The following is an 18,650-nucleotide window of genomic DNA, read 5'->3' on the forward strand; positions in this document are numbered from 1 at the left end:
GTCAATAAACAATGGCAGACATTGAGTTTCAGATGTCATAACCTTCAGAAAAATGCATGCTAAAGCAAGACCTGTTATTCTATCAAATGTCTTAAGTTTATACAAGAGCAATTTTTAATACTGTTTGTATGTTCCCCCAATATATTTGGCCTTGTCCAGATTTCCTGTATTAAGAGGTAGAGAGGTACATGCAAATAAATCGCTTTACAGAATTTGGAATATCCAAACCTCTCAACTGTCCCCAATTTTGGTTCAAAATGTTGCTCTCCCCCTAATAATCCCTCTGTAAAATGGCAATTTTGGAAGAAAACGTGGGGGGTTTACAATTATGAATAACTGTAATGATCAGAGTTATAGATTACTTTTATTTCAGAAATGCATGTAGATGCTCTTATTTGTCAGCTGCTCAAGTTAACAGTACTAATTTTAAAAAGGTGTCCCTTCTTTGACAGGTTCCCAGCTGTATTGTGTTTCAATTTTATATTTTTGGATAACATATTTGGTCTGTTTTTCATAAAATTGTGGTTTTCTGGCAAATTAGTAGCAAAACATTAAAGATCGAAGTTAGAAAATAATGGCAGACATTTGAGTTTTAGATTTCATACCCTTCAAAAATTCATACTAATGCAAGACCTACTACTATTCTATTATCTTTCTAAGTTTATGAGAGCAATATTTAAAAATTGACTTTAGTTTTGGGCCTTTGTCCTACTTCTATGTATGGCTTTGTCCAGATTTCTTGCTCCGAGGTTGAGAGGTATGAGTGTCAGAGCCATCACTGTCAGCCAATTTCAAACTGTGTCCTACTTGTTGCACTCCACTCCCCATTTTAGTGGCTCTGGATGTGTCCAAGCAAGGCAAGGAGCAGTTATGCAGTGCAAGTGTGCAGAGTATTCCCCCATCCAAGGTAGACCACAAGTACAACAGTGGCTTTTCATCTGTCCTTGATTTTGCAGAATGTTCTGGTTTTCTGTCATATTTTTATACTGTTGATTTATGCTTCTTATTATTCAGAAAATGCATGCTGTTGCAGTGACCTGTTGCTCTGTATTAAAGTAGCAATGCTTTAATGACCATCAAGTAAGCTTGTTGGAGATTGTAGCCTTAGGTACTGAAATGCATATGACAGTATTTGTAATAAAGGACAAGATTACAGTATTTTCAGAAGCTCATGACATTTGTTGGAGACTTGCAGTTATCTTTGCAGACTTTACCCGTAAAGTAAACAGAATGCCGATCTATCATTTGTGGTCCATAACTTCTGGAGTAATCCTTTAAGTAATTTATCTTGAGCTTATTTTTTGTTCGCTGTTCATTTTTTACTTTGATCATTTGTTTTCCATGAAACAAGTAGATAGTTGTTGTCAGGCAGCAGGTCTTTTTTGGATAAGAAACATTTTTACAAGTGGTCGTATCACAGAGATTGCTACTTTCAGCATGTTACTTGGTAATTTTATAAAACTGAATATAAATTATAATTAGAACTGCAGTGCAAGGAGAAGTGGTTTGAGCTGAGTGCTGCTTGTTTTTTTTTATACTTGATTTTGACTGGCATGCCAGTAATGTATTTAAAAAGCAATTTATTTTTTCATGCCTCACAACCTTTGTGTTGCCATCTAGATATTAAACAAGTTGTCATGTAGCCAATGCATTGAAATATTTTTTTTCTTCTAAACATTATTTTGTCTTGACTGGACTCTCGTAATGACAGTTTGGCACTCAGGGCAGCGTATTTAATTAAAGTTCCAGTTGCTGTGGTTTTGAGCATAGCCCCACCCCTTTCTAGTTGGTTACACCCCTTCCCATTGGCCCCACCCATTCAGCTGTCTCCTGCAGCCCCCCTTTAATTTGAAGTCACCAGCCGCCACTGAATAGTACTAAATCACATCAACAGAAAGAACCACTTCAGCTAAACCAGATTCCTGAACTACACCTTGGTCGACAGCAGCCACTGATATGTTTGAGTGGAATGGTCAACATTATTTGGTGTTAGTAGACTCTTATTCAAATTGGTTTGAGATTAACCCACTTCCTAATCTAGCATCCAATACTGTCATCACTTAGATGAAGCGTCATTTTGCAGTCCATGGTAGTCTGCACAAAGTTATTTCCGACAATGGCACACAGTTTGCAATCCAAACAGTTCAAATGATTTGCCAAAGAGTTGTATTTTTCTCATGTCACGAGCAGCCCAGAGTATCCGCAGTCAAAATGGTTTGGCAGAACATGCAGTTCAAAGTGCAAAACAGTTACTAGAGAAGTCGAAACAGGACAATAGTGATGTTTTCCTGAATCTCTTGAACCTCAGAAACATTCCTTGTGTATAAATACTGAGCACGTGCGAGCCTGACTGCCATTTTGTAGTAAGCTGTTGAGGCTTTACTAGAAAGGCTCACCCAGACTGTGCTACACTTTGCTGTGGGGGAAAGGTTAGTTTGCTTTTTATTTGTTGCATTTTGTATTACTTGACTGCCTTTTTCTATTATGAATAGTGTGATTTGTTATCTTTACCTTGTGTTTTACTTATACTCTGCTTTTAACTGCATATTAAAACTTGAAAAGAGACCACAGCTCTGTCTCTTGTGAGTCGGGCAGAAATTTTTTCCCCACCCTTCCACCCAGTTACTGTTGTGTTCTTAAACACCACAGTCTCTAGTTGCCTGCCCCTTATGTTAATTTGACCATATATCTCATTTCCTCTCTGCTTTTACTGGCTTGTGTGAGTAAGCGCAAAATTATCATTTTGTGAAATCACTCCCCTTCAACTATTTAAATTTATTGGCCTTCCTACTGTATTCCACAGTAATGGAATACAAAAGTGACCACCCCCTTTCAATCTATCTTGCTGTTTTAAAAATAGTGACTCTCCACTAAAACTTAATTTTTTAGACAGGTAAAAATAGAAGTTATGTTCTTACCATAACGTTCCATGTTAGTTGTCTTCTTCTCGCCTTCTTCTTGCTGGATGGGTTCGGAGCTGACCTCGGCTCCAACTCGGCCACTCTAAAAGCACGAGAGTTGGTTCCACCGGCTCGAGGCTCCCCTTATATCCCACAATGCTAGGCGTGAGTTACCTCAGATCTCATTTGTAAGCTAGACCCAGCTTATACTAGTAACAGAATAACTATAAACAAAGTCCACCTCTATAAACCAGGGAGAAGAGAAGGGTGACCTGCATCCTGATCCAGGAAAATATGCACAGTAGCATATACCTAAAGTAAGAGGTGGTAGAAAGAGAGGTCACAATCAACACTCCTCTAGGTCTGTCCAGGCCAGGGGGAAGGAGGGTGGGGCGCAAGAAGAAGGCGAGAAGAAGACAACTAACATGGAACGTTATGGTAAGAACATAACTTCTATATGTTAAGTTGTCTATCTCGCCTTCATTCTTGCTGGATGGGACAGCGTCCCTAGCACCTTGTCCCGGGTGGCCTAACGGAACAGACTCTTGAGAACAGTGGAACCAAAGTTAGCTCTATGCCTAGAAGCTAAATCCAACTTATAATGAGAAATGAAAGTGTGAGGAGTAGCCCAAGTAGCCGCTGCACAAATGGTGTCAATAGGCAGTCTGTCTTGGAAGGCTATAGAAGTAGCCAAAGCTCTGGTGGAATGGGCTTTAGGTTTGTTAGGCAGCTTTTGGTGTCTAATTTCATAAACAAGGGAAATCAGAGATGTTAGCCATCTAGATAATGATACCTTTGAAACTGAAAGTCCCTTTCTGCCTTCTGCATAGGAGACAAACAGCTGGTCAGATTTTCTGAATTGTTTGGTTCTATCCAAATAGTACCTTAATTGACGATGAACATCTAACCAATGCAATTTTTGTTCAGACCTATTGGAATATTCTGGAAAAAACACAGGGAGGTCAATGCTTTGATTTAGGTTAGACGCCGAGGCTATCTTAGGCAAAAAGGACGGGTTGGTTCAGAAGATACCCTGTCCTTATGGAACAACAGATAAGGAGGTCGACAGCTGAGTGCATGAAGTTCTGAAACTCTTCTAGCTGAAGTAATAGCTACCAGAAAGAGAGTCTTCCATGATAGCAATTTTAAAGAACAGGAGGCTGCAGGTTCGAAAGGGGGAAGAATCAAAGAACTAAGAACTAAATTTAGGTCCCAAGGAGGAGGAGGATTTCTTATAGGAGGTCTGAGTAGAAAAACCCCTTTCAAAAAGGCTTTGCAAAGCTTGTGGGACATTATGGCAGACTCTGAAATACCCACATGAAAGTTAGAAATAACTGCCAGTTGAACTTTAAGAGTAGAAGGAGATGAACCTGCATGGAAGAGTTCAGCTAGAAAATCAAGGACCATTTGGATGGAAGCAGTGAAAGGATCTATGTCCCTTCCTTGAGCCCAATAGGCGAAACGTTTCCACTTACTCAAATAAATCTTTCTAGTGGAAGATTTATGGGAAGCTATCAAAATATCTCGAACAGAGTGAGATATTTGAGGAAGCCTGGCTAAGGTTGGAATTGGAGGAACCAAGCAGTGAGGTTCAGAGAGGGAAGGGAGCGATGAAACTGACCCGACTGATGGATCAAAAGATCTGGAACTAGGTCCAGATGCCAAGGTCGCTCCAACAGAAAATGATGCAGAAAGGGGAACCAAACCTGTCGAGGCCAGTAAGGAGCAATGAGGATCAAAGAGGCCTTCTGAGCGATAGCTTTCTGTATCACTTGAGAGATTAGTGGGAAGGGAGGAAATGCATACAGAAGTCCCCGGGGCCAAACTTGGACTAGAGCGTCTCTGCTGGGCTGGCCTGGTAAAGGGAATAGGGTGAAATAATCTCTGCACTTGCTGTTTTGGGGAGTAGCAAAAAGGTCGCAGCAAGGCTGACCCCACTTGAGAAAATTTCTCTCACAACAGAGTCTTTCAGAGACCACTCGTGAGGCATGAGGATAGCTCTGCTCAACTTGTCCGCGATTTGATTGGACTTCCCGGGGATGTGCGTTGCTATCAGAAACCGCTGAGAAGAAATCGCCCATTGCCACAGTCTGAGTGCTTCTCGACACAGGGGGTAGGACCTGGTTCCGCCTTGTTTGTTGATATACCACACTACAGACATATTGTCCGTCTGGATTGCTATCGTTCCCAAGGGAAGAGAGTCTTGAAGGGCTTGCAACGCTAAAAGCACTGCTCTCATCTCTAGAACATTTATGTGCAAGTGGCATTCTTCTGGTTGCCATGTGCCCTGGACAGTTCTGCCCTGATAATGCCCCCCCCACCCGATCAGGGAGGCGTCCGTTGTCAGTGTAGCAACCGGAGGGGGAGGAACAAAGGGTCTTCCCAATAAGAGCTGAGGGGAAGACATCCACCACAGAAGATGATTCCTGCATGTTTGCGTGATCATAATGGTGTGGGACATCGGAAGTTGCTGGTATGACCATTGTGTGAAGAGCATCCATTGAAGGATTCTCATGTGGAATCTGGCTAATGGAAGCAAAGGTATGGCAGCCGCCATAATCCCCAATACTTTCAGAACTAACCTGGCTTTGACTTTGTTGCTGCTGAAGATGAGCGAGACCAGTTTTTGTATGTCTGTTATTCTCTGATCTGTTAGCCTCGCAGACATGTTGACTGTGTCTAGAATTGCGCCTATGAAGGTAATAACACGACAAGGTGACAAAACAGACTTTTCGCAATTTATTGAAATGCCTAAGTTTTGACAAGTGCGAAAGGTGTAGTCCCTGGCTGTGAGAAGAAGATGCTCGGTGGGAGCTGTAAGGAGCCAGTCGTCCAAATATGGAAACACCTGGAATCCTTGACGTCTCAGGTGAGAAGCTACCACTGCCATACATTTGGTAAACACCCAGGGGGCAGTGGTGAGTCCAAAGGGCAGGGCTCTGAATTGAAAATGACTGGTTCCCAGCCTGAAGCGGAGAAATCTTCTGGAGCGTCTGTTCATTTTTATATGACAGTACGCATCCTGAAGGTCTATGGAGCACATCCAGTTTTTTCTTCCCAATAGGGGAAGTATGGACTGTAGCGTGACCATCCGAAATCGTGTTTTCTTGACTGACTTGTTCAAGATACTGAGATCCAAAATTGGTCTCCAGTCCCCTGTTTTTTTGGAACTAAAAGAACCTGGAGTAGATTCGGATCCTTGCTGGTCTGCTGGAACTGGTTGAATTGCTCTTTTTGCAAGCAGTTTTGAAACTTCCAAAGCTGCAAGATCCCTCTGAGTGGGTGGAACATCTGGAAGGGATTTTTTTGATCGGTTTGGAATGCAAAGAAAGGGAATGGAATAGCCTTCAGAAATGATGGACTGTACCCACTTGTCTCGAGTTAGGGATAGCCAGGCTTCTGGGTACAGTGACAATCTTCCCCCGACTGCCTCCGAAGGTGGACAGTCGGGCAACACCTCAGGGATGCTGAAAAGGCTTATCGGAGAAAGTCTCTCGATTGCCCTGGTTCTGTGGACCCCCCCTGCCTCTAGGGCGACGTCTACCATTGTTGTTCCCCCCTCTGCCTCTGGCGGGGAACCGACTCTGTGCGTCAGGCGAAGTCCCTTGAGATTGCTTGCGGATTTCCCCTCTGCTTAAGGATTTCTAGAATGTCTGCAAATGAGACATCTTCAGAAGAGGAACGGGGGGAACCCTCGGAATCCTCTAAATCTGTGTCAGAGGTGACGGACTCAGGTGAGTCTATGTGTTTCCTCTTACACTTTCTCTTCCGAGGGGGCTCTTCTGCCAAATCAGGAGAGGCCTCGGAAGAGGATGAGATCCCCACAGGGGATTCCTGAGGAGCTGGCTCTCTGCGGTCCGGGATGAGGGAGTGAGTCGACTTGACCTGAGGCACCGAAGAGGGAGGGGCGGACGGAGCCGACTGTGGAGTAGAACCAGGTTCTAACACACTCCGCATGACCTCGAACGCACCCCTGTCAGGCAGAGCCAGAGGTCCCCGCTCCGAAAAGCTAAAAACCTCCCTCGGCACTGACAGTGATGGCTCCGAGGCCGATGTCGGACGCGAACTCACCAGCGCGGAAGCCCGCAGAGGGAGAGCGGGGTCGGACAAGGGTCCGATGCCACTCACCCCCTCGGAGCCGACGATGGAAGTCCGGCGCCGAGATTCTTCTAAGGAAGAAATCGGAGCCGACGATGGAGCCAAAGACATTTGTATCGGCTCCGACGCTACCACAGTCTCGGTTCAGCGCCCGGCTCCGAGCTCAACAGAGTCGGAGGAGGAACATAATGAGGGACAGGGTCAGGCATCGACTGATGAGTCGGGCTCTGAAGCATTTGGGCCAGTGCCTCGGACTTAAGAAGTCGACTCACTACCCTCTGAAGGTCATGGTCCGACAGCCTCGATGACCTAGAGGAGTGAGATCTATGGCTCCGTTCAGACAGCAGAGGAGATGCTGGAGCCGAATGAACGGAGCCAAGGGACGGTGACCTAGACCTCTTTCTAGATGTCGGTTCCGAAGGTCTGGTCGGAACCGACACAGGAATTTCCAATACCTCGGCTCCAGCCGGAGCAGAGGAAACCACAGAAACTGTAGACTGAGACTCATCGGCTCCAGCCGGAGCCGATGTAGACGGAGGTTTCGTAGCCTTAGGTCTCGGCTCAGTAGCTGGAGCCGAGGACCTAGAAGCCTTGGAGGGCTTTCCCGAAGAGACAGTAAGGGAACCCTCAGGCTTGAGTAAACCTCTCAAAATCAGTTTGTTTTTCTTTCCTGCAGGACCCTGGGGCTGAAGCCGTGGCATACAGCACAGGAGTCCTGCAGGTGCAAAGGTCCCAGGCAGTAGACACAAGAAGTGTGACCGTCTGTCAGAGACATTTTCTGACAGCACGAGTCACACTTCTTGAAGCCTGAGACCTTTGAGTCTTTAGACATTTTAGAAAAGTGTAATCACACACACCCAGTCAAACACACTGATTACACCCTATCCTATTTTAAACTCAAAAAAATAAAACAAACTACCAAAGTTTTAAATTCTGAGAAAAAACACACACACACCACTAGGGGATGGAAGAAAAAAGGCCCAAAGGCCCGAGGAAGAACTTATAAGTTCTTGTGGAAAAAATGGGATTTTAGAGAGAAAGGGGGAGAAAATCCACTAAACTAAGGGAAACAACTGTTAAAATTAAAACTAAAGGGGTTTAAGTATACTAAATTTTACTCCAAAGTTACTCACCAAGAAGCCGGTAGAAACCAAACACCTCGATCGCTGTAGCGGCAAACGAGATCTGAGGTAACTCACGCCTAGCATTGTGGGATATAAGGGGAGCCTCGAGCCGGTGGAACCAACTCTCGAGCTTTTAGAGTGGCCGAGTCGGAGCCGAGGTCGGCTCCGAACCCATCCAGCAAGAATGAAGGCGAGATAGACAACTTAACATCTTAAGTTACCTAGTTTCACATCTAACTCCTCTAGTGCACGCTGCAGTGTTTAGGATAAACCATTTTTTTCATCTTACCTTTAAGCATCCCTGTGACTAGGACTTGCTCTAAAACCTGCTGGAAAGCACTAAGAAGCCTTATAGGATCATAGGTAGGTACTAGGCAATCTGCCCAAAGGCATTTATAAGCCTAGTCAGAATGTGTTGGCTTTCGCCGCCCCCTTAGATTAGTTCCCTGTGCCTCTGTCTAGCACAGCCACTGATCCCCAGGGTAAACTTTCTGTTTCCCATCCACTAGTCAAGGTTTCTTTTAAAGAGTGTTAGCAAGGAGTTCTGCCTAATGTAGATTGGAATCTTGTTCCAAAGCATGGGAAGTCTCTGGGACAGGAATCTATCCCTCCAGCATGTCCTATTTATCGTTGTGGTGAGGTTTAGATCCCTAGAGTGTGTGGCTCGAGGGGATAAGGTTTTCTTTAGGTGGAGCATGTCAATCAATTCTGGGTTAGACATGGCCTTGTATGTCAGGCAGAGATCACCTCTGAGTAGGTGGTATACAACCGAGTACAGCTGGAGTTTCTTCAGTTGAGCTGCATAGCGCATCTGTTTGAGGCCAGTGATCCTCTTGGTGAGGTACTTCTGTGGTCTTTCCAGCTGTTGCAGGTGTCTTGTAAGGTACATCCCAAATGGGGAGTTGTACTCTATAACGGGTCTGATGAGTTATGAGTAGAGGGGCACAATGACCTCTTTTGTACTGGATGCAAACTCTTTAATGATTAGGTGGGCCATGTAGAAGGATTTTCTAACCTTAAACTGATACAAGCACTCAGCTCTCCTTGTTAATAAGGATAAATTAATCGTAGGCACTAAACAGCCTACAATTGCAAAGTACCTTTGCTAAGGTAAGGGAAAACAGCTCTTGTACTTTACAAAAAAAAGCACCAAACCAGGCATGTCCAAGGGTCACCTTCCACTGATTTCTCCTGTCCACCTGGTGAATCTGGGCATACTGGGGCAATGCACCAATTGCCTCATGTACACAGACAACCCTCTCCTCCTACCACCCAACACTACTACCTGCGAGAGATGCACTTATATAGGCAAACTGGAAGCAAAGCTCTCTCCACCAAAGATTGTGCTAGACAGTCAAGTGCAGAAGGTTAACACCTGCACTACACCTCAAGCAACACACAGCCCTTCTAAACCCACCCCACCAACACCCTCACATAGCAACACTAAACCCTCATATGCAGAGGCCCTTAACAGTAACCTGTACAAGCAACAAGGACCTCCGAAGCTGAACAAGCAACAAGGACCTCCGAAGCTGAAATGCAAACAAACACCAATCACAACCAAAGTGTCACATAGCTCACAACACCAGTGTGCCACCCAACAACAGCCCCTAAGGCAAGACAATGTACCCAACACTTTAGTCATAGGTGATTCTATAGTCAGGCACACTGATGTCCCACTCACCTGGCTGATCAAGGAGAAAATTACAGTCAGCTGCCTGTCGAGTGCCACAATCTGCCACATAACGCATCACTCAAGTCACTCCACAACAAATACAAATATGACTCTGTCAATGTCCATGTTGGAGTGAATGACTTGAGATGTACCTGCCTGGACTACATGAAAAGAGACATGGAAGAGTTGTCGGATCATGTGGCCCAGGCAGGTATGGCCCTAGCCCACAGTAGCATCCTGCTTTCACCGAGAATGATACCACAGTACAGGGACAAAATGATTGACTTCAACAATTAGCTAAGCTTCTGGTGTCATTCAAAGGGGATCCAGTATCCATCTGCCTGGGACAATATGATCGGGAGACCATGATGCTTTGCCAGAGATGGTCTGCACATGTTACCCCTGGGATTCAGGTTACTGGCTAAGGCTCTTGCCACCCCTTCAGTGCCTTTTTTAGGAAAAGTTCAAAGGACAAAACCACCACTGTAACAGGTACAAGCATGCAAAATCTGAAGGTAATGCTACAAGTCTAAACTTCAAAATGCACTCTCTCGAGGCACTCCTAAAAATGGAGAACAATGATATCTGTGCAGTAACTGAGACCTGGTTCAAGGTTCCAGAGGGCACCTCAATAATACCAGGCTACAACTCTTACCACACTTTTGGCCACCAAACCAGGATCGAAACACTAAAGGTGGAGGAGTGTCCATATTCACCAAGGATATTCACACCACCAGGCTAGTTGCCCAACACAATGTGTCTGAAATTCTCCAGGTGCAACTAACACTAGGTAAGACTGCAATCCAAATTGTAGCTTGCTACAGATCCCCCGCCATGCCCCAAGATTCTCACTACACTTTTCTAAACATACTGTAAAATATTAAGATACAACCAATTACCCTAATACTGGGTGATTTCAACTAACCTGCCATTAATTGGGAAAACTACTTGTGTACCAACACCTTTGCCCAACGGTTCTTGGAATTCATAAATTCCAATGCCCTGGATCAACTAATCCATAGTCCCACCAGGGGCTCCAATATCCTAGACCTGGTCATTACTAACATGGGAAATCGATGTTCCACACCTATGATCACCCCCTCGTTGGTCAGGTCTGACCATAAGCTAATCACCCTTGACATCCACATCCCTCTCCCACCCCTCAGTAAGGAAACCTCCGTAAAAAAACTTCTCTAAAGCCAACTTCATGCTACTCAAGTCAGAAGTGACAAATTTCATGACACCCATGCAGATGGGAACTGAAAGCTCGACTGCTGAATCCTATACTAAGGCACTGTATGAGCACATCCACTTGTGCATGAATCGTGCCATCCCAAATAGAACCAAGACACACTCCCCCAAAAAAAGGAAGCCAATCTGGTGGTCCCCTGCCATAAACAAACTTTACAACAAAAGGAAGAAACTGTGCAGAAAACAGGAAAATCCCAAGATGCAAAAAAACTCCCTTACCAGCCTCAGTAAGAAGCTGAGACCCCTCATAAAATCTTCCAAAGCTATTTACGAAAATAAAATTGTCAAAGATTCCAAAGACAACCACAAGGGATTTTATAGCTATGTCAAGAATCTAAATGGCAATGCTCAGATCTACTCTGAGCTACAACAGAATGGCATTAAATATACTGATCCCAAGGATATTGCCAATATCCTGGCAGATCGATTCAGTGCCAACTTCACTCCCCTCTCACCTCCTAAAGTCCCCATCTCAATACAGAAAGATTGCCAAATTCCAGTAATAACGGCCACACAGGTAAAAAGCACACTCTCCAAAGCTAAGAATACAGCATCCATGGGACCAGACGACATCCCGGGCTGTGTACTACATAAACTACAAAATGAATTGGTACCTCACCTAAGTGTCATGTTTAATCATAGTCTCACTTCAGGCTTCGTGCCCACTGAGTGGCGCACAGCTACAGTTATCCCACTCCACAAGGGGGATCCACCTTGGATCCTGGGAACTACCGCCCCATCACTCTGACAAGCCTGATCTGCAAGGCCATGGAATGTATTATCATAGAACTTATAAGCAAAGACATTGGCAACCTTCAAACACTGGACCCCACCCAGTTTGAGTTCGTGAAGGGCCGATCTTGTCTCCTGAACCTGACTTACTTCTTCAAATCAGACTCCAGAGCTGTGGACATGCTACACTTAAAGAAATCCAAATCCCTCAGAGCCACACGCTCCAGGGATCTAAACCTTGTCATCACAATGAACAAAACATGCTGGAGGGATAGGTTCCTGACCCAGGGACTCCCCAGACTCTGGAATAGACTGCCCATACATGTCAAGCAGAGCGCCTCTTTGACCCTCTTCAAAAGGAACCTTGACGAGTGGATGGGAGACAGGAAATTCACCCCAGGGATTACATCAGTCTCCCTGCTAGACAGGGGTCCAGGGAAGTAAATATTGTGGGAAGAAATAGCCAGGGAATTGTTATCGCTGGGCTTGTATAGGCCCTAGGGCCGATAGCCTAGTACCAACCTATGAACCTATAAGATGTAAGCATGTATGTCTGTAAGTTCTATCAGTTCAGTTATATTTTATGATGCTGCTATCCATCCTGATGTGTTTCCATGTAATAAAACATCTAAACGAACTTACCCCACCTGTTCATCATCTACGTTAGACAGGGATGAGCAACACTACCAAACCCCATTTACAGTAACAAAGGTAAGAGGAGTTATATTTGTTGACCTGAAAACAGTTTTTGAGCTTCCCTATTACAGTGTATTTCTTCCATAATTACACGAAAACATCTTCTCACATGACATATGTAATTGTTTTCTCATTTTAACAAAAAATGCAAATTTGCAGTATTCCAATAAAAAGAAATATTACCACCTTCTAAATAGTGACATACCACAATAATCTGTCATGGGGCCTTTAGTATTTTTTTCTCATTTTATAAACGACCCTCACTGGAAACTATCAGATTTAATCTTCTTAATGTATGCAGATAATACAGTACTTATTAAACTTCTGTGATACTAAACTCCATTCGGTGATATGATTTAACACTACTTTGGAACTAGTTACAAGAAACTGAATTATGTTTAAATACTAAAAATGTTATTTTCTTTGGAACACAACAAAGCAAGGGTGTAGCGAGGTATACTCAATTTATTCAAATGAGTACATTTCTTTCGCAGTATCTCTTGGAAGCATACTTACTCAAAGAACACAGTGTTTACAGCTGTCTAAACAATTATTTTCAGCACAAAGTTATATAAAAAAAATGCTTGTTTGTAAGAGTACACCTCTAAAAATAGCTCTTTTTGGTTAACTGACAGTCAAAAATAATGTGCCTCCTTCCTTAGTACAAGGCCAGTATTCTGAAGATTGAGTACAATTTTATGTATGTGGGAAGGAGGGGGCACAAAAACATCAGAACGGAGTACAAAACCTATTTCTGGCTATACCCCTGCGACAAAGATTAATCTAAGCTCAACCTGTAATATTAACGGACCCACTAAGTGAAATGTTTCCAGCTGTGGCAAAATAAATATATTTGCTTCTTATACTGGAACAAAAAGTGTTCTTTAACACATGTTGAAAACGAATATCGAAGTACTAATACTGTTACAGCATACTAAGCTTTCTACCTGTTAGCTATGGAAGCTTGGAAAACTACTGCTATTATGTAATCCAACCTAGACTTTATTATTCACCACAAGTTATAGCTTTACTATCTTCAAAAATATGCTATGACTTGGAATAAAATATTAAAACTTCTTTATTTAAGAGCACCATTTTAAACAGTAAGGGAAATTAATTGATTGCCTATTACAGTCAGACCAATCATGCTGTTGAAAACTTTTAACTGTTAAATTAAACAAATAACTACTGCCCCCTATTAAAAAGCAAACCCCAAATCAATATTAGCATCTGATCAGAAAATAAGAAAACATTGCTCTGTACAGATCCCCCTTTTACCTTACCTAAAATATGATTCACAAATATCATTAACAACACTGTTCCAACTACCTGGAAAAAGCTCCCAGAGTCAATCAGAAATAATATGAAAATATTCAAAAGAATCTTAAAAATACCTATTTGAAGAAAATAAAATGGTCATGCTTTCTCAATGTGTATTAATAACTTCGGTTAACACTTTATTAATCTAACATTAAGTTAAACTAACCTATCATTACGTGAAAGACATAATTCACAAATGCTTACTTCGTACTAAAACTCAGCGTCTTCATCTTAAGCCTTTTAAAGTATTTCCAGTAAACATTAGCTGTTTTGTAACTATTAATACAATAAAGTAGAAAGGGAGGCTATTTGCTATATGTATCCACTAAACTGCTACAATATTTTCCAACACCAATGATTTCTACTTTTATCAAGAAAACACTTTACAGCTTACTTTATAATACAATTTTGTACGGAGAAACTCAAAAGAATGGGAAAAGGGACATACATGAGAATTAGAAAGGTAAAGTATTCAAGAGAGATCAGAGGAAATATTTCAAAGAAAGGGTGCTAGGGTGATGAAATGCATGACACAGTGGTGCGTCATCAGAGGGGTTTAAGCTACTATATAGACAGCAAATGGAAAAGGGACAAGCATATGGACAACTGGACAAGGGGTAAAACTACTACTTGCACAAAACTGATGCATCATATGTTTGTGTGTCTCTGTGTATATGGGACAGTGTCCATTTTAACTATAAATTCTAAATAGAAATACAATAAGGATTTCTTATCAACTAATAGTGAGTCAGTGAATATGAATCACGTGATAAACTGGTCTGAAAAAACTCCATGACAAAACTAGGTTTACAGCAACCAGACATTACTTTAGTCTTGGGGATGCAGAATTACTATTTCACAGCAGCAGTGGAAGCCACATTTTACTGGCAAACTTCATGGCAGTCATTTTCGCCATTTACTAAACACTATCACAAGATACCTTCAAAGTCAAACTATTATATAACTGGTGGAAAGGATTGAGAGGGAAAAAAACAGCCATTCAGCTTACTAAAGAGCAGTACTCACTATATATCCACTACCCTTACCCCTACCCAGTAAAGCTGGAGTATCCATGAATGAACTGCTATCAAACAATCTATGTTAGATTAAGTTAGGCAGTAAAATTACACCAGTAGATGGCAAAGACAGGTGGTGCTGAAACAACAGCCAAATTACCCTACAGCAGTAACAAAGATATTCAGAAAAGCATATTAATAAAGTGAGTACCCTCCCATGCAAGCACCACTTAATATTCAGAAATTGAGGCCACATGGATGCAGTTAGACACATTTCCATGACAATGTCTCAAAACAATGATTATATGTACAAGCACATATAAAAACAGCACAAATGTAGGTGAAAAAAAAAAAGTTTATGATAAAACTGATTTGCCTACCAGTTCGACAACGCTTGCAGAGCTGCATTCATATAGCAGGAGTTTCCAATATTCTTTATACCTGTCAGCCCTACAAAAGTTATTCAACAGGTGATTTGAAAAAAGCATACATGGGTTTTGCACATATTTTAAAAGACAAAATTTTTAATTAGAAAACACTATTAAATGTATTATCTACTTTATGTTTTAGATAGATTTCCAACACACTTCACTCTCTTTTACTTGTACCAAATAAAGCTGGATGAACAAAAAAGTTACACTGCCTGAATTCCTTTCAAAATATTCCAGTACAGTTTCAGCTGCACGTCTAAAAGACAACTTTCACTAATGACAGTGTACATTTACTTCTGCATTACTTTTTCTGAAACCGAAATCTACAAGGTATGGCTCAAAATATATTGATGATATTTCCTTCATTCTTGTCTTATTAGAAAACATAACACATGGATAATAATAACATGTCTTGAGAAACCACTCAGTCATTCTCTGCAAATTATTTTTACTTCTCCTTTAAATTACCTACAGTGACAGCTTTTGGCTTCTAGCTGACTGCATGAGGCAGGGATCTTAAAGATCAAGTTTACATGCACAAAAATCTTTTTTATAGCAAAATAAAATTTTACTTTACAGCAGTTTAAAAGAAAATGTTTTAAACTTTGCTTCTGAATGCAGAACTAAACTTTACAGTGCATTAATTACAGCATTAGTATTAATGGGCAGACAGGAAGCACTTGTGCCACTTTGTATTATAGGTGTAATTGTAATGGCTTAGCAAGGGCAAGTAACCATGATTCAATTATGCAACTGACAAAATGTTAAATTAACAGTTTGGAAAAAAAATTACATTATTAAGGAAACAAGAAGTTATGTACTCACCATAACGTTCGATGTATGTAGTCCATCTCGCCTCACATTCTTACTCACAGGTTCGGAGCTGAATATCGGCTCCGACTCAGCCAACTTTTATTTTCTAGCACGAAGTCTCTAACTGGCTGGGCTAAACAGGTATCCCATGTTGCACTACTCCATAGCCCCAGATCTAGTTTGCTGCAAAACCACAATCGCACCTCATGCATAAAACAACCCACTACAGCAGAACACTATCAAGGGGAATAAGAAAAACAACTGCCATTGAAGGGTACTCAACGCCAATTTCAGCTTTCAAATCCTCCAGGAAGGGGGCAGGTGGGAGGGTACGTAAGAATGTGTGGCGAGATGGACTACCATACATCAAACGTTATGGTGAGTATATAACTTCTTGATGTTATGTAGTCCAATCTCGCCTACATTCTTACTCACGGGACAGCATCCCTAGCACCTCTATCCTGGGAGGCTCAAAGGAAGATACTCCTGAGGACTGTGGAACCAAAGGAAGCCCGGCCCCTAGAAGCCACATCCAGTTTGTAAAGAGTAATAAAGGTGTGTGGGGAAGCCCACGTGGCTGCAGCACAAATATCATCCAAAGAAAGTCTGGCATGGTAAGCCGTTGACGCAGAAACAGCCCTGGTAGAGTGAGCCTTGACTGGGAATGGTAGATCTTTTCCCACAGAGAAGTAAATAAAGGAAATACAGCTTGAAATCCATCTGGAGATTGTGACCTTGGAAATGGGGGATCCCGCTCTATTTTCTGAAAAAGACACAAACAATTGGTCAACTTTCCGTAGTTGTTTTGTCCTGTGTAAGTAGAATCGTAATTGCCTGTGCACGTCCAATTGATAAAATCTAAACTCTGCTTTGTTCGAGAATTGAGAGAAGAAAACTGGCAGCTCAATAGACTGGTTGAGATTAACAGTAGATGAAACTTTAGGAAGAAAGGACGGATTAGGTCTAAGAGAAACCCTGTCCTTATGGAAGATTAAATACGGGGGGGTTGATGGACAAAGCTTGAAACTCTGACACCCGTCTAGCTGATGTGATGGCTATCAAGAAAGCAGTTTTCCAAGACAGGAACTTTAAGTCTCATGATCACATGAGGCAGCCAGTTCGAAAGGTGGGGAAGTCAGGGCTTGCAAAACAAAGTTTAGATCCCAGGGCATGATAGGTTCTGACACAGGAGGCCGGAGTAACAAGGTGCTTTTCAAAAAGGCCTTACACAGTTTATGTGCCATAAGGGAAGGCTCGTAGGAGGTATGAAAATTCAAAATAGCATCTAGCTGCACTTTAACGGTAGCAGGGACAGAACCCTGTTGAAAGAGCATGGACAGAAAATCCAAAACAGCAGGAATTGGGGCTGTGTAAGGGTCAAGTACTTGGGCCTGAGCCCAAATGGAAAACCTCTTCCATTTGCTGGAATAAATCTTCCTGGTGGAAGACTTATGAGAAGAGGATAAAATGTGCACCACCTCAGGCGAAAAACGATGAAGTCTGACTAATAACGGAAGTGGAGTAGCCAGGCTGTCAACCTGGGGGTCCGCAGGGAGGGATGGAACTGCCCCGACATGTGCGTCAGTAGGTCTGGCACTGGGTCCAGAGTCCAGGGACTGTCCACCGCGAATTGATGGAGAAAGGAGAACCAGACTTGGCGAGGCCAGTGTGGGGCAATTAGAATTATCTTGCTTCCCAAGGATATGGCTTTCTGAATCACTCTTGGTAACAGAGGAAATGGAGGGAAAACATAGAGCAGACCGGGGGGCCAATCATGGACTAGAGCGTCCCTGGGTGACTCCCCCTGTGGGGGGATCAGGCTGAAATAGCTGCTTCATTTGGCATTGAGGGGACTGGCAAAAAGATCGCAGCAGGGCTGACCCCACCTGTTGAAAATCTGTTTTGCAACCAGAAGGTTCAGGGACCACTCGTAAGGCATCAGGATAGCTCTGCTCAGCCTGTATGCTATCACATTGGCCTTCCCTGGAATGTGTGTTGCCACTAAAATCCGTTGGAAAGACACTGCCACACTCGCATGGCCTCTCTGCAGAGGGGGTAAGATCTGGTTCCTCCTTGCTTGTTCAAGTACCACACAACGGACATGTTGTCCGAGTGAATTGCAATCGTTCCCAGAGGGAGAGAGTTCTGAAGTGCCCACAACGCCAGTAACACCACTCTCATCTCTAGAACATTGATATGCAGATGTACACCTTGTGATCTTGCCACGTGCCTTGGACTGTCCTGCCAAGATAATGCCCCCCCCACCCCATATGGGAGGCGTCTGTGGTCACCGTGGCGACAGGTGATGAGGGGACAAATGGTTTTCCCTCGTCCAGATTGGTGGGGTATAGCCGCCAACAGAGATCCTGCCTGCATTAGTCCGTGAGTAGGATCTGGCTCGGAAAGGGGGAGTTTCTGAAAGGACCACTGGGCAAAGAGAAGCCACTGGAGAAGCCTCATGTGTAATCTCGCTAGAGGCACTAACATAATGGTAGCTGCCATGGATCCCAGAAGCTGAAGCACCCATCTCGCTTGTACTTTCCTGAGGGGTAATAAAGCATGAATCTGACTCTGCAATACTCCGATCCTTTCTT

The 18,650-nt window shown here is 43.0% G+C and overlaps 1 protein-coding gene across 5 annotated transcripts in view; it reads right to left on the reverse strand.

The window, feature by feature from the left end:
• Positions 1-18,650, reverse strand: part of USP20 (ubiquitin specific peptidase 20) — a 5,014,215-nt gene that overhangs the window by 3,784,767 nt on the left and 1,210,798 nt on the right. For all 5 annotated transcript variants that reach the window (XM_044058629.1, XM_044058630.1, XM_044058628.1 and 2 more), the window contains exon 7: positions 15,193-15,262. In XM_044058629.1, the coding sequence (XP_043914564.1) occupies positions 15,193-15,262 (70 nt within the window). The remainder of the gene's footprint in view (positions 1-15,192; positions 15,263-18,650) is intronic.

This window comes from Protopterus annectens, chromosome 16.part0, assembly GCF_019279795.1.
Source record: "Protopterus annectens isolate FY-2018-M chromosome 16.part0, PAN1.0, whole genome shotgun sequence".
Classification (NCBI taxonomy): domain Eukaryota; kingdom Metazoa; phylum Chordata; order Ceratodontiformes; family Protopteridae; genus Protopterus; species Protopterus annectens.